At 44.4% G+C, this 24,979-nt stretch overlaps 1 protein-coding gene across 2 annotated transcripts in view; it reads left to right on the top strand.

Moving 5' to 3' along the window:
- Positions 1–7,284: 7,284 nt before the first annotated feature.
- Positions 7,285–24,979, top strand: part of men1 (multiple endocrine neoplasia I) — a 60,619-nt gene continuing 42,924 nt past the window's right edge. The window contains exons 1-4 of one of the 2 annotated variants that reach the window (XM_069894110.1): positions 7,358–7,374; positions 13,827–13,894; positions 19,075–19,563; positions 20,379–20,587. In XM_069894110.1, coding sequence (XP_069750211.1) covers positions 13,864–13,894; positions 19,075–19,563; positions 20,379–20,587 — 729 coding nt within the window. In that variant the 5' untranslated portion in view covers positions 7,358–7,374; positions 13,827–13,863. Of the gene's footprint in view, positions 7,375–13,826; positions 13,895–19,074; positions 19,564–20,378; positions 20,588–24,979 lie in introns of both variants that reach the window. The other variant, XM_069894111.1, reaches the window with a different exon arrangement.

Below are 24,979 nucleotides of genomic sequence, written 5' to 3'. Positions count from 1 at the left end.
ACCCTCCCTACCTTCCCCCCCATTCATTTAAAGTACAAAATCTAAGATACATTAAACCCGTCAAACAATGTTGTCATTCAATAAAAATAAACAAGAAATTCCACTGAGTCAATTCTTTTTATTTCCTTCTCCTTTCGTTAATTTAGGTGGTAAATGTCCCCGGTGGGTTTTCTCTGTTGTGTTTCATGTATGGATCCCATATTTGTTCAAATATTTCAATATTATTTCTTAAACCATATGTTATTTTTTCTAATGGAATACATTTATTCATTTCTATATACCATTGTTGTATTCTCAAATTATCTTCCAATTTCCAGGTTGACATAATACATTTTTTTTGCTACGGCTAGAGCTATCTTAACAAATCTTTTTTGTGCACCATCCAAATCAAGTCCAAATTCTTTGTTTTTTATGTTACTTAGGAGGAAGATCTCTGGTTTTTTTGGTATATTGTTTTCTGTAATTTTATTTCATATCTGGTTTCGATCTTCCCAAAATTTTTCTACTTTTTCACATGTCCAGATTGCATGAATTGTTGTTCCCATTTCTTCTTTACAACGAAAACATCTGTCAGATACTGTTGGGTCCCATTTATTTAACTTTTGAGATGCAACGTATAGCCTGTGTATCCAGTTATATTGTATCATACGTAACCTCGTATTTATTGTATTTCTCATCGTTCCAGAGCATAACTTCTCCCATGTTTCCTTCTTTATCTTTATATTTAAATCTTGTTCCCATTTTTGTTTTGTTTTACCATTTGTTTCCTTATTCTCCTTTTCTTGCAGTTTTATATACATATTTGTTATAAATCTTTTGATTATCATTGTATCTGTAATCACATATTCAAAGTTACTTCCCTCTGGTAACCTCAGACTGCTTCCTAATTTGTCCTTCAAGTAGGACCTCAATTGGTAATATGCCAGCACTGTATCTTGAGTTATATTATATTTATCTTTCATTTGTTCAAAGGATAATAATCTATTTCCTGAAAAACAATTTTCTATTCTTTTGATCCCTTTTTTCTCCCATTCTCTAAAGGAAAGGTTATCTATTGTAAAAGGGAGTAACTGATTTTGTGTCATTATTAGTTTTGGGAATTGGTAATTTGTTTTATTCTTTTCTACATGGATCTTCTTCCAAATATTGAGCAGATGATGTAATACTGGAGAACTCCTACGTTGTACCAATTTTTCATCCCATTTATATAATATGTGTTCAGGTATCTTTTCCCCTATTTTATCTAGTTCTAATTTAGTCCAATCTGGCTTTTCCATTGTTTGGTAAAAATCTGATAGGTATCTTAATTGTACAGCTCTATAATAATTTTTAAAGTTTGGCAGTTGTAAGCCTTCTTTCCATAAAAATTTCCTTATTATTTTTTTAACTCCTTGAAGAATTTCTCCGTCAAGTGTATTGGCAATGCCTGAAATAGGTATAATATCCTTGGGAAAATATTCATTTTAATATAGTTTACCCTTCCTATTAGTGTTAATGGTAAATCTTTCCAATGCTCTAAATTGCCCTGCAATTTTTTCATTAGTGGATAATAATTGAGTTTATATAGATGGCCGAGATTTTTATTTATTTGTATACCTAGGTATCTTATTGCTTGCATTTGCCATCTGAATGGTGATTCCTTCTTAAATTTTGAGAAATCTGCATTATTCATTGGCATTGCTTCACTTTTATTTACGTTAATCTTGTAACCCGACACTTCTCCATATTCCTTCAATTTCTTATATAATTCTTGGATTGATAGTTCTGGTTCTGTTAAGTATACTATAACATCATCCACAAATAAACTGATTTTATATTCCTTGTCTTTTATTTTTATCCCTTTTATATTATTTTCTGTTCTTATCAATTCTGCTAGTGGTTCGAAAGCTAATGCTAACAATAAGGGTGATAGTGGGCATCCCTGCCTTGCTGATCTGCTTAAGTTAAATTGCTTTGATATATATCCATTTACTGTCACTTTCGCCAATGGCCCCTTATATAATGCTTTAATCCAATTAATATACTTCTCTTGTAAACTGAATTTTTGCAATACTTTGAATAAATAATTCCATTCTACTCTGTCAAAGGCCTTCTCTGCATCTAAAGCAACTGCTGCTGTTGGCGCTTTACTCCCTTCTAATGCATGAATTAAGTTTATAAATTTACAAATATTGTCTGTTGTGTGTCTTTTTTTTAATAAATCCAGTTTGGTCTAGATTTACCATTTTAGGTACATAATCTGCTAATCTGTTTGCTAATAGTTTAGCTATTATCTTATAATCTGTGTTAAATAATGATAATGGTGTATATGACGCTGGTGCGAGTGGATCTTTCCCTTGCTTTGGTTTTACTGTAATTATTGATGTTTTACATAAATCTGGTAAGCTTTGTGTTTTGTCAATCTGGTTGATTACTTCCAGGAGGGGAGGAATTAATAAATCTTTAAATGTTTTATAGAATTCTATTGGGAATCCATCCTCTTCTGGTGTTTTATTATTTGGTAGTTTTTTTTAATTATCTCTTGTATTTCTACTATTTCAAATGGTTCTGTTAATTTATTTTCTTCCTCTATTTGTAATTTTGGTAGTTCAATTTTAGTTAAAAATTCATCTATTTTGCCTTCTTTCCCTTCGTTTTCAGTTTGGTATAATTGTTCATAGAATTCTCTAAAGTTTTCATTGATCTCCGTTGGATTATATGTGATTTGTTTGTCTTTTTTCCTTGATCCCAATACCATTTTCTTAGCTTGTTCTGTCTTAAGCAGCCATGCTAGAATTTTGTGCATTTTTTCCCCTAGTTCATAATATTTCTGTTTTGTCTTCATTATGTTCTTCTCCACCTTATATGTTTGCAGTGTTTCATATTTTATTTTTTTATCTGCCAATTCTCTTCTTTTAGTTGTATCTTCCTTCATTGCTAATTCTTTTTCTATATTTACTATTTCCCTTTCCAACTGCTTTGTTTCCTGATTGTAGTCTTTCTTCATCTTGGTTACATAACTTATTATTTGCCCTCTAATGAATGCTTTAATTGCATCCCATAGTATAAACTTATCTTTCACTGATTCCGTATTTATTTCAAAGTACATTTTAATTTGTCTTTCAATTAATTCTCTAAAATCCTGCCTTTTAAGTAGCATGGAGTTTAATCTCCATCTATACATTCTTGGAGGGATGTTCTCTAACTCTTTTGTCTATATTAAGGGTGAATGGTCCGATAATATTCTAGCTTTATATTCTGTTTTTCTTACTGTATACGAGCTGATAACAGGAATAGGTCTATTCTTGAGTATGTTTTATGTCTACCCGAATAATATGAATATTCCTTTTCTTTTGGGTGTTGTTTCCTCCATATATGCAAAAGTTGCATTTCTTCCATCGATTTAATTATAAATTTGGTTACTTTGTTCTTTCTGTTAATTTTTTTTCCCAGTTTTATCCATATTTGAATCCAAATTAAGGTTGAAATCCCCTCCTATTAATATGTTCCCTTGCGTATCTGCTATCTTCAAAAAAATATCTTGCATAAACTTTTCATCTTCTTCATTAGGTGAATATACATTGAGTAGATTCCAAAACTCCGAATATATCTGACATTTTATCATTACATATCTCCCTGCTGGATCTATTATTTCCTCTTCTATTTTAATTGGTATATTTTTACTGATTAATATAGCTACTCCTCTTGATTTTGAATTATACGTCGCTGCTGTTACATGTCCTACCCAATCTCTCTTTAATTTCTTGTGCTCCAAATCAGTTAAATGTGTTTCTTGCACAAATGCTATATCAATTTTTTCTTTTTTCAGTAAATTTAGCAGTTTCTTCCTTTTGATTTGGTTGTGTATTCCATTAATATTTAAAGTCATATAGTTCAATGTAGCCATTTCATACTTTGTTTATTTTCCCTTTCTGTTTCTCCATCATCACCTTTCCTTCTTATCCATCTCTGCTTTCTTGTTTTGAACACTTTATAAGACAACATTTCTAAAACATCAAACATTTTCCTTATTTTCCTATTTAAAACTTCTTTAACCCCATTCTCCCCTCCCCCTCCTGAGTTGCCCTTTATCGCTTGTCGGGCAACCACATCTCCCCTCTCCATTTGGATTTGCGAATTCACTCGCAAACGTCAACTGATTTTGCAGTGATCGTAACTTCTCCCCACCCAGCCACCCCCGGAAAACATTTCAATTTTCATATATAACAAAGGTCACTCTTTTAATTCCCTCCTTATTCCCTCTATTCCCTTTCATTCCCTTATTAATTCTTATCTATACTCTATATATTTTCCTCTAAATATGGATACATTCATGTATACACATATATACACACATCTAAATATATATATATATCCATATACACACACATATATAGTTCGTGGTCATTTTTACTCTCATTACATGTCTTCATCTCTCTGCTTGTTTTGTAGTTGTTTTGCAAATTTTCGTGCTTCCTCTGGATCCGAGAATAGTCTGTTTTGTTGCCCTGGTATAACTATTTTAACTACCGCTGGGTACTTTAATATAAATTTATATCCTTTTTTCCATAAGATCGTTTTTGCTGTATTGAACTCCTTCCACTTCTTCAGGAGTGTGCCTCTTTAATTTTTTTATTAGATTCTTCTAATTTCTCTTTTAAGTCCTCTACTTCCATTTCTACAATTATTTCTCGTTCTTCCATATTATCCACTCTTTTTCCTATCTCTGATATGACCATTTCCATTTTATTCATTTTTTCTTCTGCACTCTTAATTCTTCTTTTTATCTCATTAAATTCTTGTAATTGCCATTCTTTCACTGATTCCATATATTCTTTAAAAAAAGATATATCCATTGTCTTGCCTTTCTCTTCTTCTTCCATTTCTTTCTGTTCTTCTTCTTCTTCCTCTGGGTTGACCATCTGTTGTTTCCTTGTTTTCTTTTTACCCTTTTCTTTCTTATTGTCGTTATTTTCTGTGTTCTGCACCTCCTGCGGTGTTGCAGGTGTCTCTCTCAGCTGTGGAGATCGACTCCGCAGCTGTTCCCCCCTCCCATCAGTGTGTTTTTTTTCATGCGCGGTTGCGCACTTTTACTCGGCTCTGCGAGCCATTTTTGTAGTCCCGTGCCCGGGACTTCCACTGACCTGAGGGAGCGGGCTTCTCTCTCCGCGGCGGGCCTCCTCGGACAGGTAAGGCCTTCACCTTCTTCTTCCGACGTTCTTTCTTCTTCTCTTCTTCCCGTTGTTTTCGACTTTTCTCTCTTCCCTGACCGGCCACTACTCCATCACATGACTCCTGGTGTCCTTTTATAAGCTATTTTTGGACGAGTTAATTTGTATTTTGACTTTACCTTCCAGACGGTTGTGGATTTCTGTTGTTTTTTTTTATTGGCAAAGACCAGATAAATAGTTTGTATTGATCTGTTGTAGTGAAGTCTCATTTTAGGCTGCCCGGTCTCTTTTTTTTTGGTTTATTTTGGTAGGTTAGATGGGATTTTCACAATAATTTTATTTTCTTTCTTTAAATATTCCAAATTGAGCGGAAAGGGATAATATTGTTTAATATATTATAATGTTAAACGCCGCATCATGTATTGCAACATTTTGATGTTTCCTGTTTTTACTATTCGACTGCATTCTATTTTCCTCATGTATTTTTACTATAATTTGTTTAATAAAAAGATTGAAAAAGAAAATTTACCTGTTTATCCTCCTTAAAATTTAAAAGTATTGCCTGAAAATCCATAAAATCCAGACTGACCCAATCCCCAACCCGAGTAGTCCGGATTTTAGGACTTTTATTGTTGGACGAATAGAGAGATCTTGGGGTTCATGTCCATACATCCCTCGTGGCTCAGGAGAGTTGAAAAAGCCTCTGGGATTCTGGGCTTCATTAATAGGGGTATTGTGTATGAGAGTAGAGAATCACTTGGTAGCTTTAGAAATCCCTGGTGAGGCCACAATTGGAGTATTGTGTCTGGTTCTGATCGACTCATTACAGGAAGGATGTGGAGGCTGTGGAGAGGGCCAGAGGAGATTCACCAGGATTTCGTCAGGATTGGAGGGCCTGTCTTATGAGGCAAAGCTGGGACTTTTCTCCTTGGAGCATTGAAGGGTAAGAGGGGGCTTGATCGAGGTCTACAAAATTATGAGAGGCATCGACAGGGTGGTCGGCCAATACCTGTTTCCGAGGGTGGGAATAACAAGCACGAGAGGACAAGATTAAGGGAGGGGAGAGAGTTGTTGAGGCCTGAAATGCCTTGTCGGGGGTGGTGGTAGAAGCTGGAACATTAGGGGCCTTTAAAAGACGTTTAGAAAGGCACAGGGATGAGAGGAGAGGCTTATAGGGCAGAGAGGGTTTTGCACTTTTATCTGGTTCGACCAATCATGGAGGGCTGAAGGGCCTGTACAGTGCTGTAATGTTTAATATACATGATACACTTTTGTCTGCTGTAAGGCAAACAGACTCACCAATGCTAAGTGCAGATTTTCAACTGTGTGACCTGCTGAGTTTCTCCAGTGTCATGTTTTTAAGGGGTGGGGGAATGTAAGAGGTAAGATTTTCATGCAGAGAGTGGTGGGTGCATGGAATGTGCATTTAAAGAGGTTTAAATGGAGCAGCTCCCCAGGGTGATAGTTCACGGCAATGCCAACCTCCCATCACTGTCACCGCAGCGGAGATGCAACGCTCCCGCTGGTGGGTTGACTCGAGAACCCGCGACCGCAGCGGGTGGGGGGGGACGAGGGGCTGCAGGGTCGAGGGAAGCGGAGGGGACTGGAGCAAGGGCACCAGAGGACGGGAAGATCGCGGCTGTTACGAATGGGACGGTGACGACGGTGAGGGGTGAGGGAAGGGGTGGGGTGGGGGGGCTCTGCGGCCGAGGGACCAGTCACTCACATTTGCTTCCCTGTCTCTGACTGGAAGAGGCGCTTTAAGGCGATACCTGCCAGCAGAGAATCTGTCTGACTTGTAGCAAGCAAAAAGGAATATCATATAATATGCCACTAGGACAACATCTTTAATCTTGGTTGCAAGGGAACAGTACATGAGAACGTGGGCAGACGCGTTGGCAAAGGAATTGAAATGGGTGGCCATTGGGAGATCTATGCCATAGGTGGATTTCATTGCAATTGGGTGCATTATTGACATTAAACTTTTTTTAAGAGCCCCCCCCAGTACCCTCCATCTCCATTCACTCAAAGCCAATCACCCATGAGTTTAGCCCCAAACGCCTACAACTCCCAGTGTGCCCCGGGCTGAGGCCAGCAGACGCCCTCGGGAGCGGGGAGATACAGACTGCAATTCCCGGCGTGCCACGCGCTCGCGGCCTAGGCGGTTGCTGAGGCGACCGTGCGGCGGGCTAGGCGCGAGACGGAGCAGGCCAGGATTTGTGCGGTAAAACCTCGGCTCTCAGGCTTTGGCCTCGGGAAATTACCACCCTCCGCCCATTCCTCTGTCAGTCTGACGCCTCGGGGTGGGGTTGGAATCCGCATGGCACAGGATGGGCCCTTCGGCCCAGCATGCCGTGCTTACCCGTGCAAACCCGCCGTGCAGGCGCTGTAATTGAAGTAAAGTTACAAGAGTGGGTGGAGGGGCTCTGCTGGGCTGCGGAAGAGACCGCTACAAGCAGATAGGCGACGGAATGAAACGGCGGGAGGGGGGGGAAGAGGGGGCACAGAGAGGAGGAGAGGGGGCACAGGGAGGGGGAATCAGGGGGCACAGAGAGGAGCACAGGGAGGGGCTGCAGTGAGAGGGAGGGGCTGCAGTGAGAGGGAGGGGCTGCAGTGAGAGGGAGGGTGGCACAGGAAGGGAAGACAGGGGGCACAGGGAGGGGTAGAAGGCACGGGGAGGGGGAGTGCAGTGAGAGAGGGGCAGAGGGGGCACAGGGAGGGGGAGGGGTGTGAAGGGAGAGGGGCGGATGGAGCACATGGGGAGGGGGCACAGGGAGGACACGGAGGAGCAGAATGAGGGGGTACAGGGAGAGGGCATGGAGGGGCAGAATGAGGGGGCACAGGAATAAGGGGTGGGGGCACAGGGAGAGGCAGGGGGAGGGGCACAGGGAGAGGGAGGGCAGATGGGGTAGGGGCACAGGGAGAGGGAAAGGGGGCACAGGCAGAATGGCAAAGGGAGGGGAGGCACAGGTAGAGAGAAAGGGGGCACAGGAAGGGGAGAGGGATGGGCAGAGGAGATGGACGGAGAGGGGAAGGGGCACAGAGGTGGAGAGGGAGGGGTGGGGGCAGAGGTTCAGCACAGGGAGGGGCAGAGGGGAACGGCTACAGATAAAAGGTGATAATTGGACAGGGGTGGGATGGAACGTGAGAATTTATCAGGGGATTGTAAACCTGGACGAAAGGAGAGGGGGATAGAGAGGAAAGCTGGAGGAAAGGTGATTGAGGGATAGAGGAGAGCTGGAGGAAAGGAGGTTGAGAGATAGAGAGGAGAGCAGGAGAAAAGGAGGTCGAGGAAGAGAGGAGAGCTGAAGGAAAGGCGAGAGGGACAGAGAGCGGAACTGGTGGAAAGGAGATAGAGGAACAGAGAGGAGAGCCTGTGGAAAGATGCTACAGTGATAGAGAGGAGAGCTGGAGGAGAGGATATAGAGGGACAGAGGAGAGCTGGAGGAAAGGAGATAGAGGGATAGAGAGGACAGCTGGAAAGGAGAGTGGGATAGAGAGGAGAGCTGGAAGAAAGGAGATAGAGGAGAGCTGGAGGAAAGGAGAGGGCATGGAGGGGATAGAGAGGAGAGCTGGAGTTAAGATGAGGGATAGAGAGGAGAGCTGGAGGAAAGGATATAGAGGGACAGAGTGGAGAGCTAGAGGAAAGGAGATAAAGGGACAGAGAGGAGAGCTGGAGGAAAGGAGATAGAGGGACAGAGAGGAGAGCTGGAGAAAAGGAGACCGAGGGATAGAGAGCAGAGCTGGAGGAAATGAAACAGAGGGATAGAAAGGAAAGCTGGAGGAAAGGAGATAGACGGACAGCTCTCCTCTCTCTCTATCTCTGTTCTACCAGCTCTCCTCTCTATCCCGCTCTTCTTTCCAGCTCTATTCTCGATCCCTCTATCTCCTTTCCTCCAGCTCTCCTCTGTCCCTCTATATCCTCTCTTCCAGGTGTCCACTCTATCTATCTACTTTCCTAATGGTCTCCTCTCCCTCTATCTCCTTTCCTCTAGCTCACCTCTCTATCCCTCTATCGCCTTTCCTCCAGCTCTCCTCTATGTGGGATGGATGAAAGGAGTCAGAGAGAGAGAGAGGAAAGTTGGAGGAAAGGAGATAGAGGGATCAAGAGGAGAGCTGGAAAGGAGAGAGGGATAGAGAGGAGAGCTGGTGGAAAGGAGCAACAGGGATAGAGAGGAGAGCTGGAGGAAAGGAGATAGAGGAAAGCATTAGGAAAGTAGATAGAGGGATAGAGTGGAGACCTGGAAAATAGAGTGACAGAGAGGAGAGCTAGAGGAAAGTATATGGAGGGACAGAGAGGAGCGCTAGTGCAAAAGAGATATAGAGACAGAGAAGGGAGCTGGAGGAAAGGTGATGGATAGAGAAGGGAGCTGGAGGAAAGGTGATGGATAGAGAAGAGAGCTGGAGGAAAGGAGAAAGTGGGACAGAGAGGAGAGCTAGAGGAAAGGAGATTGAGGGACCGAGAGGAGAGATGGAGGAAAGGAGATGGAGGGACAGAGAGCAGAGCTGGAGGAAAGGTGATAGTGGGATAGAGAGGTGAGCTAGAGGAAAGGAAGAGGGAGAGAGAGGAGAGCAGGAGGAAAGTAGACAGAGGGATAGAGAGGACAGCTGGAGGAAATGAGATAGAGGGATCGAGAGGAGAGCTGGAAAGGAGATAGAGGGATAGAGAGGAGAGCTGGTGGAAAGGAGATAGGACAGAGGAGAGTTGATGGAAAGTTGCTACAGTGATAGAGAGGAGAACTGGAGGAAAGGAGATAGAGGGATCGAGAGTAGAGCTGGAAAGGTGATAGAGGGATAGAGAGCAGAGCTGGAGTAAAGGAGATAGAGGGATCGAGAGTAGAGCTGGAAAGGTGATAGAGGAACAGAGAGGAGACCTGGAGAAAAGGTGACGGAGGGACAGAGAGGAGAGCTGGAGGAAAGGATATAGAGGGATAAAGAGCAGAGCTGGAGTAAAGGAGATAGAGGGACAGAGTGGAGAGCTGGAGGAAAGGTGATAGAGGGATAGAGAGGAGAGCTGGAGAAAAGGAGATAGACGGATATAGAGCAGAGCTGGAGGAAAAGAGAGAGGGAGAGATAGGAGAGCATTAGGAAAGTAGATAGGGGAATGGAGTGGACAGCAGGAGAATAAGATATAGAGGGACAGAGGATAGCTGGAGGAAAGCAAATCGAGGGATCGAGAGTAGAGCTTGAAAGGAGAGAGGGTTAGAGAGGAGAGCTGGCGGAATTGGAGATAGAGAGAGGAGAGCTGGTGGAAAGGAGACAGAGGGATAGAGAGGACAGCTGGATGAAAGGAGATGGAGGTACAGAGAGGAGCACTGGAGGAAAGGTGATCATGGGATTGAGAGGTGTGCTAGAAGAAAGGAAGAGGGAGAGAGGAGAGCAGGAGGAAAGTAGATAGAGGGACAGAGGAGCCGTGGTTGAAAGGAGATAGAGGGACAGAAGAGAGATGGAGGAAAGGAGATAGGGGGATGGAGAGGAGAGCTGGAGAAAAGGAGATAGAGGGATCGAGAGGAGAGCTGGAAAGGAGCTAGAGGGTTAGAGAGGAGAGATGATGGAAAGGAGATAGAGTGACAGAGGAGAGCTGGTGGAAAGGAGATAGATGGATAGAGAGGAGAGCTGGATGAAAGGAGATGGAGGTCGAAAGAGGAGAGCTGGAGGAAAGATGATAGTTGGATAGAGAGGTCAGCTAGAGGAAAGGAAGATGGAGAGAGGAGAGCAGGAGAAAAGTAGATAGAGGGATAGAGAGGAGAGCTGGTGGAAAGGAGATAGGACAGAGGAGAGTTGATGGAAAGTTGCTACAGTGATAGAGAGGAGAGCTGGAGGAAAGGAGATAGAGGGATCGAGAGTAGAGCTGGAAAGATAGAGGGATCGAGAGTAGAGCTGGAAAGGTAGAGGGATAGAGAGCAAAGCTGGACGAAAGGAGATAGAGGGAGAGAGTAGAACTGGAGGAAAGTAGATAGGGGGATGGAGTGGACAGCAGGAGAAGAGGATATAGAGGGACAGGATAGCTGGAGGAAAGGAGATCGAGGGATCGAGAGGAGAGCTGGATGAAAGGAGATGGAGGTACAGAGAGGAGAACTGGAGGAAAGGTGATAGTGGGATAGAGAGGTGTGCAAGAGGAAAGGAAGATGGAGAGAGGGGAGCAGGAGGAAAGTTGATAGCGGGATAGAGAGGACATCTGGAGGAAAGGAGATAGAGGGACAGAGGAGAGACCTGGAGGAAAGGTGACGGAGGGACAGAGAGGAGAGCTGGAGGAAAGGAGATTGAGGGATAAAGAGCAGAGCTTGAAAGGAGAGAGGGTTATGGATGAGAACTGGTGGAAAAAGAGATAGAGGAGAGCTGGAGGAATGGAGATAGAGGGATAGAGAGGAGAGATGGATGAAAGTAGGTAGAGGGACAGAGAGGAGAGCTGGAGGAAAGGAAATAGAGGGATAGAGAGGAGATCTGGATGTAATGAGATGGAGGTACAGAGTGGAGAACTGGAGGAAAGGTGATAGTTGGATAGAGAGGTGTGCTAAAGGAAAGGAAGAGGGAGAGAGGAGAGCAGGAGGAAAGGAGATAGAGCGATCGAGAGGAGAGCTGGAAAGGAGATAGAGGGTTAGAGAGGAGAGATGATGGAAAGGAGAGAGTGATAGAGGAGAGGTGGAGCAAAGGAGATAGAGGGATAAAGAGGAGAGCTGCAGGAAAGGAGATAGAGGGATCGAGAGGACAGCTGGAGGAAAGGAGATAGAGGGATAGAGAGGAGAGCTGGAGGGAAGGAGATAGTGAGACAGGACGGAGAGCTGGAGGCAAGGAGATAGGGGACAGAGAGGAGATCTGGAGGAAAGGAGATAGAGGGATAAAGTGGAGAGCTGCAGGAAAGGTCATAGAGGGATAGAGAGGTCACCTGTAGGACAGGAGATAGTGGGATCGAGAGGAGAGCTGGAGGAAAGGAAGAGGGACAGAGATAGAGCTGTAGAGAAGTATGTATAGGTACAGAGAAGAGAGCTAGTGGAAAGGAGATAGAGTGGCAGAGGAGAGCTGGAGTTAAGACGATGGAGGGATAGAGAGGAGAGCTGGATGAAAGGAGATAGAGGGATATAGAGGAGAGCTGAGGAAGAGATGGAGGGACAGAGAGGAGAGCTTGCGGGAAGGAGATAGTGAGACAGGACGGAGGACTGGAGGATAGGAAATAGAAGGACAGAGAGGAGACCTGGAGGAAAATAGATAAGAGGGACAGCGAGGAGACCTGGAGGAAAAGTGATTGAGGGACAGAGAGGAGAGCTGGAGGAAAGGAGGTAGAGGGATAAAGTGCAGAGCTGTAGCAAAGGAGAGAGAGGGATAGAGTGGAGAACTGGAGGAAAGGAAATAGAGTGACAGAGAGGAGAGCTGCAGGAAAGGACATAGTGGGATAGAGAGGAGACTTGGAGGAAAGGTGATAGAGGGACAGAGAGGTGAGCTAGAGGAAAGGAGATAGGGGGAGAGAGGTGAGCTAGAGGAAAGAAGATAGAGGGAGGGAGAGGAGAGCATTAGGAAAATAGATAGGGGATGGAGTGGACAGCAGGAGAAGAAGATTTAGAGGGACAGAGGATAGCTGGAGGAAAGGAGATAGAGGGATCGAGAATAGAGCTGGATAGGAGTGAGGGATAGAGAGGAGAGCTGGCCGAAAAGGAGATAGAGGGACAGAGCAGAGCAGGAGCAAAGGAGATAGAGGGACAGAGGAGAGCTTGAGGAAAGGAGATAGATGGATAGGGGAGAGCAGGAGGAAAGGAGATTGAGGGATAGAGAGGAGAGCTGATGGAAAGGAGATAGAGAGGAGAGGTGGAGGAAAGGAGATAGAGAGGAAAGCTGGAGGAAAGGAAATATAGGGATAGAGAGGAGAGCTGCAGGAAAGGAGATAGAGGGACAGAGATAGAGCTGTAGAGAAGTATGTATAGGTACAGAGAAGAGAGCTAGTGGAAAGGAGATAGAGGGGCAGAGGAGAGCTGGAGGAAAGGAGATAGAGGGATAGAGAGGAGAGCTAGTGGAAAGGAGATAGAGGGTCAGAGGACAGCTGGAGGAAAGGAGATAGAAGGATAGAGAGGAGAGCTGGAGGAAAGGAGATAGAGAGGAGAGCATTAGGAAAGTAGTTAGAGGGATCAAGGAGAGAACTGGAAACAAGATAGAGGGATAGACAAGATGAAGGGATATCGAGGAGAGCTGGAGGAGAGGAGGTAGCGGGACAGAGGAGAGCTGGAGGAAAGGAGTTAGAGGGATAGAGAGGAGAGCTGGTGGAAAGGAGACACTTTGAGTTATTCACTTTAAGCAATGTGTTTACCAAATACTCAGCAATAGTGTTCGGCTCTCCCTCAATATTAAGAATAAAGTCAGCTAAATCAGTAGTAATGTGCAGCCAAATCGTATATTAGTCACGTAGTAGGTGGAACATCCCCGTTTGCAATAAAAAACAGTTTATATGTTGGTAATATTGTGTGGTCAGCTAAATAATGATCAGCAGCATTTGGCAGGTTAATAAGCTCCCCCCATACCTTTAAGAAGGGCTCAGGCCTGAAATGTCTGTAACATATTTTTACCTCCCATGGACGCTGTGATGCTGGCGACAATCACAGCATCTGCAGACAGACAGAAATAGGCTATTCAGCCCATTGAATCTACCCCACCATTCAATCATAAGCTAAAATCCTGTCTTTTAAGTAGCATCGAGTTTAATCTCCATCTATACATTCTTGGTCGGATGTCCTCTAGCTCTATTGCCAATAACAGGGGTAAGTGGTCCGATAATAGTCTAGCTTTATATTCCGTTTTCCTAACTCTCCCTTGAGTGTGGGCTGATAACAGGAATAGGTCTATCCTTGAGTATGTTTTGTGTCTACCTGAAAAATATGAATATTCCTTTTCCTTTGGGTGTTGTTTCCTCCATATATCCAAAAGTTGCATTTCTTGCATCGATTTAATTATAAATTTGGTTACTTTGTTCTTTCTGTTAGTTTTTTTTCCCAGTTTTATCCATGTTTGAGTCCAAATTAAGGTTAAAATCCCCTATTAGTATGTTCCCTTGCGTATCTGCTATCTTCAAAAAGATATCTTGCATAAATTTTAGATCTTCTTCATTAGGTGAGTATTCATTGAGTAAATTCCAAAATTCTGAATATATCTGACATTTTATCATTACATATCTCCCTGCTGGATCTATTATTTCCTCTTCTATTTTGATTGGTACATTTTTATTGATTAATATAGCTACTCCTCTGGCTTTTGAATTATATGATGCTGCTGTTACATGTCCTATCTAATCTCTCTTTAATTTCTTGTGTTTCATTTCAGTTAGATGTGTTTCTTGTACGAATGCTATATCAATTTTTTCTTTTTTCAGTAAATTTAGCAGTTTCTTCCTTTTGATTTGGTTATGTATTCCATTAATATTTAAAGTCATATAGTTCAACATTGTCATATCATACTTTGTTTATCTTTCCTTTCCATTTCCTCATCACCTTCCCTTCTTATCCATTTCTGCTTTCTTTTTTTGAACACATTATAAGACAACATTTCTAAAACATAAAATATTTCCACTATTCTCATATCTAAAATTCCTTAAACCCCAATAGTCCCTCCCCTTTCTGAGTTGCCCTTTGTCCCTTGTCGGGCAACCACATCTCCCCTCTCCATTTGGATTTGCGAATCCGCTCGCAAGCGTCAACTGATTTCACAGTGACTGTTATTCTTCCCCACCCAGCCCCCCCCGAAAAGATTTTAATCTTCATATATAACAAAGGTCACGCTCTTAATTCCCTCCTTACTTCCCTTTCTTTCCCTTCTTAGTTCTTACTTATACTCTATTTTTATATATATATATATATATATATATATATATAGTTTGTTGTTATTTTTGTTCTTGTTACATCTCTTCATCTCTCTGTCTGTTTTGTAGTTGTTCTGCAAATTTTCGTGCTTCTTCCGGATCCGAGAATAGTTTGCTTTGCTGCCCCGGGATAACTATTTTAAGTACTGCTGGGTATTTTAACATAAATTTATAACCTTTTTTCCACGGGGTCGTTTTTGCTGCATTAAGCTCCTTCCTCTTCTTCAGGAGTTCAAAACTTATATCTGGATAGAAAAAAATTTTTTGACCCTTGTATTCCAGTGTTGTTTTGTCTTCTATTTTCCTCATTGCCTTCTCCAATATATTTTCTCTTGTTGTATATCTTAGGAATTTTACTAGAATGGATCTTGGTTTTTGTTGTGGTTGTGGTTTAGGGGTAATGTTCTGTGTGCCCTTTCCATTTCCATTTCTTCCTGTAATTCTGGTCTTCCTAGGACCCTGGGGATCCATTCTTTTATAAATTCTTTCATATTTTTGCCTTCTTCATCTTCCTTAAGGCCCACTATCTTTAATTTGTTTCTTCTATTATAATTTTCCATTATATCTATCTTCTGAGATAACAGCTCTTGTGTCTCTTTAACTTTTTTATTAGATTCTTCTAATTTTTTTTAAAGTCATCTACTTCCATTTCTATGGCTGTTTCTCGTTCTTCCACATTGTCTACTCTTTTTCCTATATCTGTTATGATCATCTCTAATCTATTCATTTTTTCTTCTGTACTTTTTATTCTTCTTTTTATTTCACTGAATTCTTGTGACTGCCATTCTTTTACTGTTTCCATATATTCTTTAAAAAAAAATATATCCATTTACTTGCCCTTCCCTTCATCTCCCATTTCTCTGTGTTCTCCCTCCTCTTCTTCTGAGTCCACTCCAGGATCTGTGTCTTTTACCTCTGTCTCTTCTGGTTTTCTTGTTGGTTTGTTTATTTTGTTGGGTATTTTTGTTCTTCTTATTTTTATTAAAAGTGTCTTGGTGTTGGTCTTCTTCCTCTGAGTTGGTCATCTGTTGTTTCTTTGATTTCCTATTTTTATTCTCTTCCTTCTTGTTCTCGTTATTTTCTATGTTTTCCTGTTGAGAGTCTTGCTGTGGTGTTATACTTGTCTGTTTTGGCTGTGGATATTTACTCCTCAGCTGGTCCCCCCTCCCGTCGGTGTTGTTTTTGTCTTGTGCATTGCGCATGCGCGAGGATTTGTGCATGCGCAGTTGCGCACTTTTGTTTGGCTCCGTGAGCCATCTTTGTAGTCCTGAGTTCGGGGTTTCCACTAACCTCAGGGAGCAGGCTTCTCTCTCCACGGCGGGCCTCCTCGTACCTGTAAGGCCTTCACCTTCCTCCTCTGATGTCCTTTCTTCTTCTTTTCTTCCCGTTGTTTTTGTTTTTTCTTTTTTTGCTGCCATTTTCTCCACACTTTCACTTTCAAATTGTTATGGTTTCTGTGTTAGTGACTTTATTTTTTCCCTACCTTTTTTTTTACTTTTCTGGAGACGGCTGGAGTTCCCCTACCGGCCACGACTCCATCACGTGACTCCTCCATTCAATCATAAGCTGATCCATTTCCCTACTGAGTCCCAGTGCCCAGCCTTCTCCCCATAAGCTTCAATGCCCTGGCTAATTAAGAACCTGTCAATCTCTGCCTTAAATACACCCAATGACCTGTCCTCCACATCCACCTGTTGTAACAAATTTCACAAATTCACTGCCCTCTGGGGGAAGAAATCCCTATGCATCTCTGTTCTAAGCTGACACCCTTCAATCCTGAAGTTGTGCCATCTCATCCTGGATTCTCCCACCGTGGCAAACAATTACATAGTTTTCCCAGTTGTAGGCCTAGATCTGATTTATCCATGAGTAGCCTCAAGTTGTTGGGGGGTGGGGAGGAATAGACAAAATGTACTGGGAAACATTAAATTCAGTGAACAAATGTGACCCCAAACACATTTCTACAGAGTTGTAGTCAGTCATGTGGTTAATAACCAAGTAATTCAGGAAAGATGTTAGAAGACAAGAAACAGGAGAAGAGTCCACCATCCAGCCCGTCAAGCCTGCTCCGCCATTCAACGAGATCATGGCTGATCTGATGATTAGCTCATCTCCACCAACCTGCCTTTACCCCTTATCCCTTAAATCCCCGACTGTAAAAATCTATCACCTTTTTTTTACTGAGGTTGCCTCCACTGCTTCAATGGGCAGCGAATTCCAAAGGTTCTCCACCCTCTGGGAAAAGCAGTTCCTCCTCATCTCCATCCCAAATCTACTCCTCTGAATCTTGAGGCTATGTCCCCTCTTTCTGGTCTCCCCCACCCATGGGAACAACTTACTGATCTCTATTTAACTCTGCCTTTCATAATTTTATGTTTCTATAACAGTGGTTCTCAACCTTTTTCTTTTCACTCACATACCACTTGAAGTAATCCCTGTGCCATCAGGGCTCTGTGATTAGTTAGGGATTGCTTAAGGTGGGATGTGAGTGGGAAGGGAAGGTTGAGAACCACTGCTCTAGACCCAATTGTTACTGAAATATTTTGCCTGAGAAACATTGTCATTGGCCCATTTCCTTTGGAGTTGTGAAACCGTGCACATAACAAGTCAATTAGGTACGTGGTTAAGCAATCCCTTACTAATCACAGAGCATCTATGGCACAGGGAATACTTAATGTGGTATGTGAGTGGAAAAAAAAAAGGTTGAGAGCCGCTGTTATACAAGATTCCCTCTTGTTCTTCTAAATTCCAGTGTGTACAGTCCCAGATGACTCAATCTCTCCTCATAGGCCAACCCCTTCATCTCGGGAATCAACCTGGTGAACCTCTTCTGCACCGCCCCCAAAGCCAGTCCATCCTTCCTCGAGTAAGGAGACCAGAACTGCATCCAGTTAAACTACTCTGGTTCTAGCAACCTGATGGCGGAGGGGAAGAAGCTGTCCTTGTGCCATTGAATGTTCTTCTTCAGACTCCTGTACCTGTCCTCAATGGGAGCAGAGTGAAGGGGGCATGGCCTAGGTGGTGGGGTCTTTGAGGGTAGAGGCTGCTTTTTAAAGACACCGCCTCATGTAGATGACCTCGATGGAGTGGACTGGTGCCCGTGATGTTGCTGGCCAAGTTAACAACCCTTGAGTTTTTTTTCCCTGCCCTGGGCATTGGCAGTGATCCAACCAACCAGGACGCTCTCCACTATACATCTGTAGAAGTTTCGAGAGTCTTTGGTGACGTACCGAATATCCTTAAATTCCTCATATAGCTGCTGGCGAGCCTTCTTCAAGATTGCATCGACATGGAGGCTCCAGGACAGATCCTCAGAGATATTGACACCCAAGAATTTGAAGCTCTTGACCCTCTCTATTGCTGACCCCCTCGATGAGGATTGGGTTGTGTTCTCCTGATTTCCCCATCCTGACACTTGTATTCCTGTAACAATATTTATTTATTTTATTTGTATAGATGAAATACTTTGTCCTGCATATGTATTGTTTATCTGTACGTGTGTTACGTCTGGGTGTGTGTCTGCATGGTTTGCACCGAGGACCGGAGAACGTGGTTTCGCTTCTACAATTAGATGACAATAAACTTGATGACCTGACTTGAAATTACCACATGTACCAAGATAGGAAAAGAAGATGAATATCAAATAATAGATAAATAGATAAGCCAAAGATCAAGCAGATTTTTATCCTGTACAATCAGATGGCAATAGTCTTGACTTGAAGCCCACAATAGTTGAGGGCAAGGTTGTTGTCGTTACACCACTCAACGAGCTGATCTGTCTCCCTCCTGTACGCTTCTTCATTGCTGATTGTGATTCTGCTCAAGACCGTGGTGTCATCAGCAAATTTGTCAGTAGCGTTGGAATTGTGCCTCACCACACAGTCATGGGTGTCGAGTGAGTAGAGCAGTGGGCTAAGCATGCATCCTTGGGGTGCGTCTGTGTTGATGGTCAGCAAGGAGGAGGCATTGTTTCCAATTCATACTGACTGGACTTCCACAGACTTGGAAATGTATTGCCTTTTCACAATCACTGGGCCTGGTACCGTGCTGAATTATCTCAAAAATTTCTTTCAAAACATCTCTTAGGGTGGCACAGGTGTTGGGCAGGTGGCGAGCCTGGAGAAGGCGAGATGAGGTTGAAGTCGGCGCAAGCTGCCTTCTTTCCCATCTGCAGCATTGACAAGGTGGTCAAACTGTTCGAGTTTGAGCTGAAGAAGGACGAGCCAGACTTGACCCTCTTGTCCCTGGTGTTGGGCTTCGTCGAGCATTTCCTGGCTGTCAACAGAGTCGTCCCCATCAATGTGCCCGGCTACAGCTTCGATGGGAGGTTGGAGGAGCAGGGCCTGGAGTCCCGGACCTGTTTCCCCTGCGTGGACCTCCTGCAGATCAAGGCACTGCATGCCAGATTCACCACCATGATCCGGGGAACCGTGGATCGTTCCCTCTACCCAGCCAAGGGAGGGTACTCCAGCCGCGACCTAGTGAAGAAGGTGTCTGACGTGATCTGGAACAGCCTGAGCCGCTCATACTTCAAGGACCGGGCGCACATCCAGTCGCTGTTCAGCTTCATCACCGGTGAGCTCTGCACTGGCTGTCCAGTCCACTGAGGGGTGGGGGGACAAAGAGTGGAGGTGGGGATGGTTGGGGGAACCACAGGACGCACATCCAGTCACTGTTGAGCTTCATCACTAGTGAACTCAACGCTACCTCTCCTGTCTGGGGATACCACACGGGGATGGGGGGGTGGAGGAGTCACACTGGGATGAAGGGGGAGGATGTGAGGGGGACAGGGGAAACTGCAGGCCACACATGCAGCTGCAGTTCAACTTCATCACCGGTGAGCTCAGCGCTGTCTATCCTGTCCATGGAATAGCACTAGGGAAAAGAGTGGAGAATGGGGGACAGGAGAGGGTGAGGTAAGTGTGGGGGGGTGGGTGAGGAGGTGAGTAGGTGCGGGAGAGAAGTGAGGGCGGAGAGTGGAGGGGAATGTGCAGGCACTAAGGGGAAGGGGAGTGGATGGGGGAGAGTGGAGGGAATGTGTTCGGGGGTGGGGGGGTATAAACCCTGCTGAATCGAGGCTTTTGTCTGGACAACCAGAGAGGACTCTGACTGAGTCATGCTTCTATGGTCATCTCTGACCCTCTAAGGGAGGAGGTGCTTATATTGAGTGAGGGCTTATATTGAGGGAGGGGCAGCTGTGATGGATCAGGGTAGGGTGCCATTGCCAAGGCATTTCCCCCACTTTCCCTTCAGTTGGCTTACTGGGTGCCAGCCTTCTTTCGATAAGTCGCACTTGCTCATCAACAAGCCGCACTTGTGTCCTGTGCCGTGATGATTACCGTGCCGCTCTGCAGGTTTAGTTACGGAAGATGTTTCCGCATTCCCACCAGGCACCAAGCTTGACAGCACAGGTGTGGCGTTTGCGGTGGTGGCTGCCTGCCAGGTGCTGGGACTCCGCGACGTTCACTTGGGGCTGTCGGAGGACCACGCCTGGGTGATCTTCGGTGAGAACGGAGAGGAGACTGCGGAGGTCACCTGGCATGGGAAAGGGATCGAGGACCGGCGTGGTCAGACTGTGACTGCAGGCGTTGCTGAGAGGGTGAGTTCCAGACCAAGCTTAAACATGCCAGCTTGTGTTAGCGGCTCTGTAACACATGCCAATCTATGCTATCCAATACCTGTCAAGGTATTTAATCAGACCTGTTACACACTGCAATAGGATGCACCTCCCAATGGCCAGACATTTCAATTCCCCACCCCATTCCCTTGCCAACATGTCTGTCCATGGTCTCAAGCACTGCCAGACTGAGACCACCCACAAATCGGAGGAACAACACCTCATCTTCCGTCTGGGTTCCCTCCAACCAGATGGCATTAACATCGACTTCTTTTAGAACACCACCCCCCTCCCATCTTTCCCTATAGGCACTTTCAGGTGGCCAATTGCCCTGCTTGTAAAGCCGCATATTTTGGCAATATGTGACTGTTGGGAGGCCATGTGAATGTGCAGGAGGCGCTTGCAAGGTGAACTTTGTAACCCTCCTCCGAGAGGGATAATCGCCGCAGTACAGTGGTTTCCCCAGCCATTTGAATGCAGCTGCCTAAAAGCTGTCAGCGTGGGGACTGCGGGCTAAAGCAGCTGGTGGGGGAGAAGGGGACTAGAGCGTCCGGTGGGAGAGAAGGGGGCTGGGCCAGCCGGCGGGGAGAAGGGAGCTGGAGCAGCCAGCGGGGGAGAAGGGGGCTGGGCTGTCAGCGTAGGGACTGCGGGACTAGAGCGGCTGGCGGGGGAGAAGGGGGCTGGGCTGTCAGTGTGGGGATTGCGTGGCTAGAGCGGCTGGCGGGGGATAAGGGGGCTGGGCTGTCAGCGTGGGAATGCGGGGCTAGAGCGGCCAGCGAGGGAGAGGGGGGACTGGAATGGCCGGCGGGGGAGAATGGGGCCAGAGCGGCTGGCGGGAGAGAAGGGGACTGGAGCGGCCGGCGGGGGAGAATGGGGCCGGAGCAGCCGGCGGGAGAGAAGGGGACTGGAGCAGCTGGCGGGGGAGAGGGGCGACTGGAGCGGCCGGCGGGGGAGAAGGGGGCTGGGCTGTCAGCATGGGGACTACGGGGCAAGAGCGGCCGGTGGGGGAGAACGGGGCCAGAGCGGCCAGCAGGGGAGAATGGGGCTGGAGCGGCCAACAAGGGAGAAGGGGACTGGAGCGGCCAGCGGGGGAGAGGGGGGACTGGAGCGGCCGGCGTTGGAGAAGGGGGTTAGAGCAGCCGGTAGGGAAGAAGGGGCTGGAGCAGCCGCTAGGGGAGAAGGGGCTGGATCGGCTGGTGGGAGTGAAGGGGCCTGGGCCAGCCGGCGGGGGAGAAGGGAGCTGGAGCGGCCAGCGGTGGAGAAGGGAGCTGGAGCGGCCAGCGGTGGAGAAGGGAGCTGGAGCGGCCAGCGGTGGAGAAGGGGGCTGGAGCAGTCGGTGGCGGAGAAAGGGGCTGGCTGAAACAATGCCAGGACCCGACTTGAGCGCCATACTCACCTGCCAGCCGCTTCAGCCTCCTTCTCCCCCACCGGCTGCTCCAGCCTCCTTTTCAACCGCTGGCCACTCCAGTCCCCCTCTCCCCCACCGGCTGCTCCAGCCTCCTTCTCACCCGCTGACTGCTCCAGCCCCCTCTTCCCCTGTTGGGGGGCAGAGCGATCAGTGTGGGGCATTCCATGGGGGATGTCCCTGCACTGATAGTCCGCACTGGCTGTCCCAGCTGACAGCCAGCCATCCTAACTCAAGGGACAGGAGCCGGAGTGCGCTGCCACCTGACGGCAAATCAAAGGACTGCTTTCTCTTCTTCAGGCGCATTCTTAGCAGAGAATCCACCTGAAGAAGCCTTATGAATCCTTTCCTCCATCTCTGTCACTCTCTCTCTCTCTCTCTCCTTTTTCCTAGTCATGCCAATACCTGCCAGTCTGTTTCAGTGGCTCTGTAACACGTGCCAATCTACGCTATCCAATACATGCCAGCCTTCCCCAATCAATTCTCACCTTTCCTCTCTCCTGATCTCATGTTTATATCCAATTTATACCTTTTGTCTGTGGGTCTCTACACAGTCCCCTTCCCATTCTTCCCTCCAACCACCCTCCCTCCCCACTTCCCCCACACCTTTTAACATAGACACCTGTCTTTTTTTGTTACTCATCCCTTAAAGAAGGGCAAAGGTCTAAAACGTCAGTAATATATCCACTTTCTTTGGATGCCGTGAGACTGGCTGAATTCCTCCAGATGTTCGATGGATTTGCCACTTTCAAGAGACTGTGTAGTTGTGCCCCTAGGTCTCTCTATTCCATAACATTCTTTTTTTAAAATTTTTTTTTCACACTATAAACCATATTGATCAAGATACATTCAGACATTTTTTCTCTTGAATATATACAGTGTCATTTTATCCCCCTTTTCCCCCCTCCCTTCCCTCCCTCCCTCACCCCTTTCCCCATTTATTTAAAGTTCAATCTATAAGATACATTAAACCCGTTAAACAATGTTGTCACTTAATAAAAATAAACAAGAAATTTTACTGAGTCAGTTCTTTTCGTTATCTTCTCCTGTCATTTTAGATGGTGGAGGTCCATGGTAGGATTTCTCTATTGTGTTTCATGTATGGCTCCCATATTTGTTCGAATATTGTTATGTTATTTCTTAAATTATATGTTATTTTTTCTAATGGAATACATTTATTCATTTCTAAGTACCATTGTTGTATTCTCAACTTTTCTAATTTCCAGGTTGACATAATCATTTTTTTGCTACAGCTAGGGCTATCATAACAAATCTTTTTTGTGCTCCATCCAAATTAAGTCCAAATTCTTTATTTCTTATTTACTTAGGAGGAAGATCTCTGGGTTTTTTGGTATATTGCTTTTTGTGATTTTATTTAATATCTGGTTTAGATCTTCCCAAAATGTTTTCACTTTCTCACATGTCCAAATTGCATGAATTGTTGTTCCCGTTTCCTTTTTACAGCGAAAACATCTGTCTGATACTGTTGGGTCCCATTTATTTAACTTTTGAGGTGTGATGTATAGCCTGTGTATCCAGTTATATTGTATCATGCGTAACCTCGTGTTTATTATATTTCTCATAGTTCCTTCTGGTAACCTCAGACTGTTTCCCAATTTGTCCTTCAAGTAGGTTTTCAGTTGGTGGTATGCAAACATTGTATCGTGAGTTATATTTATCCTTCATTTGTTCAAAGGATAATAAATTATTTCCCGAAAAACAATTTTCTATTCTTTTGATCCCTTTTCTCTCCCATTCTCTGAAGGAAATATTATCTATTGTGAAAGGGATTAGTTGATTTTGCGTCAATATTAGTTTTGGTAGTTGGTAATTTGTTTTATTCCTTTCTACGTGAATCTTCTTCCAAATGTTGAACAGATGATGCAATACCGGTGAATTCCTACGTTGCACCAATTTTTCATCCCATTTATATTGTATATGTTCAGGTATGTTCTCCCCTATTTTATTTAGTTCTAATCTGGTCCAATCTGGTTTTTCCCTTGTTTGATAAAAATCTGTTAGGTATCTTAATTGTGCGGCTCTATAATAATTCTTAAAGTTTGGTAGTTGTAAGCCTCCTTGTTTGTACCATTCTGTTAATTTATCTAGTGCTATCCTCGGTTTCCCCCCTTTCCATCAGAATTTCCTTATTATTTTCTTTAGCTCCTTGAAGAATTTCTCTGTTAGGTGAATTGGTAATGACTGAAATAAGTATTGTATCCTTGGGAAAATGTTCATTTTAATACAGTTTATCCTTCCTATCAGTGTTAGTGGTAAGTCTTTCCAATGCTCTAAGTCGTCGTAATTTTTTCATTAATGGATGATAATTTAGTTTATATAGATGGCCGAGATTTTTATTTAGTTGTATACCTAGGTATCGCATTGCTTGTGTTTGCCATCTAAATGGTGATTCTTCCTTAAACTTTGTGAAATCCGCATTATTCATAGGCATTGCTTCACTTTTATTTGCGTTGATCTTGTACCCCGATACTTCTCCATATTCCTTCAATTTCCTATGTAATTCTTTTATTGATATTTCTGGTTCTGTTAAGTATATTATAACGTCATCTGCAACTAGACTGATTTTATATTCCTTCTCTTTTATTTTTATCTCTCTTATTTTATTTTCTGTTCTTATCAGTTCTGCTAGTGGTTCTATAGCTAACGCGAACAGTGAGGGAGATAGTGGACATCCCTGCCTTGTTGATCTGCTTAAGTTAAATTGTTTTGATATATATCCATTTACTGTCACTTTCGCCAATGGCCCTTTATATAATGCTTTAATCCAATTAATATATTTCTCTGGTAGGCTGAATTTTTGTAGTACTTTGAATAAATAATTCCATTCTACTCTGTCAAAGGCCTTCTCTGCGTCTAAAGCAACCGCTACTGTTGGAGTTTTATTTCCTTCTACTGCATGAATTAAGTTAATAAATTTACAGATATTGTCTGTTGTTCATCTTTTTTTA

Source organism: Narcine bancroftii, chromosome 8 (assembly GCF_036971445.1).
Source record: "Narcine bancroftii isolate sNarBan1 chromosome 8, sNarBan1.hap1, whole genome shotgun sequence".
NCBI classification, from domain to species: domain Eukaryota; kingdom Metazoa; phylum Chordata; class Chondrichthyes; order Torpediniformes; family Narcinidae; genus Narcine; species Narcine bancroftii.
The sequence above is the reverse complement of the archived record's forward strand: the minus strand, read 5'-3'. Positions and strand labels throughout refer to the sequence as shown.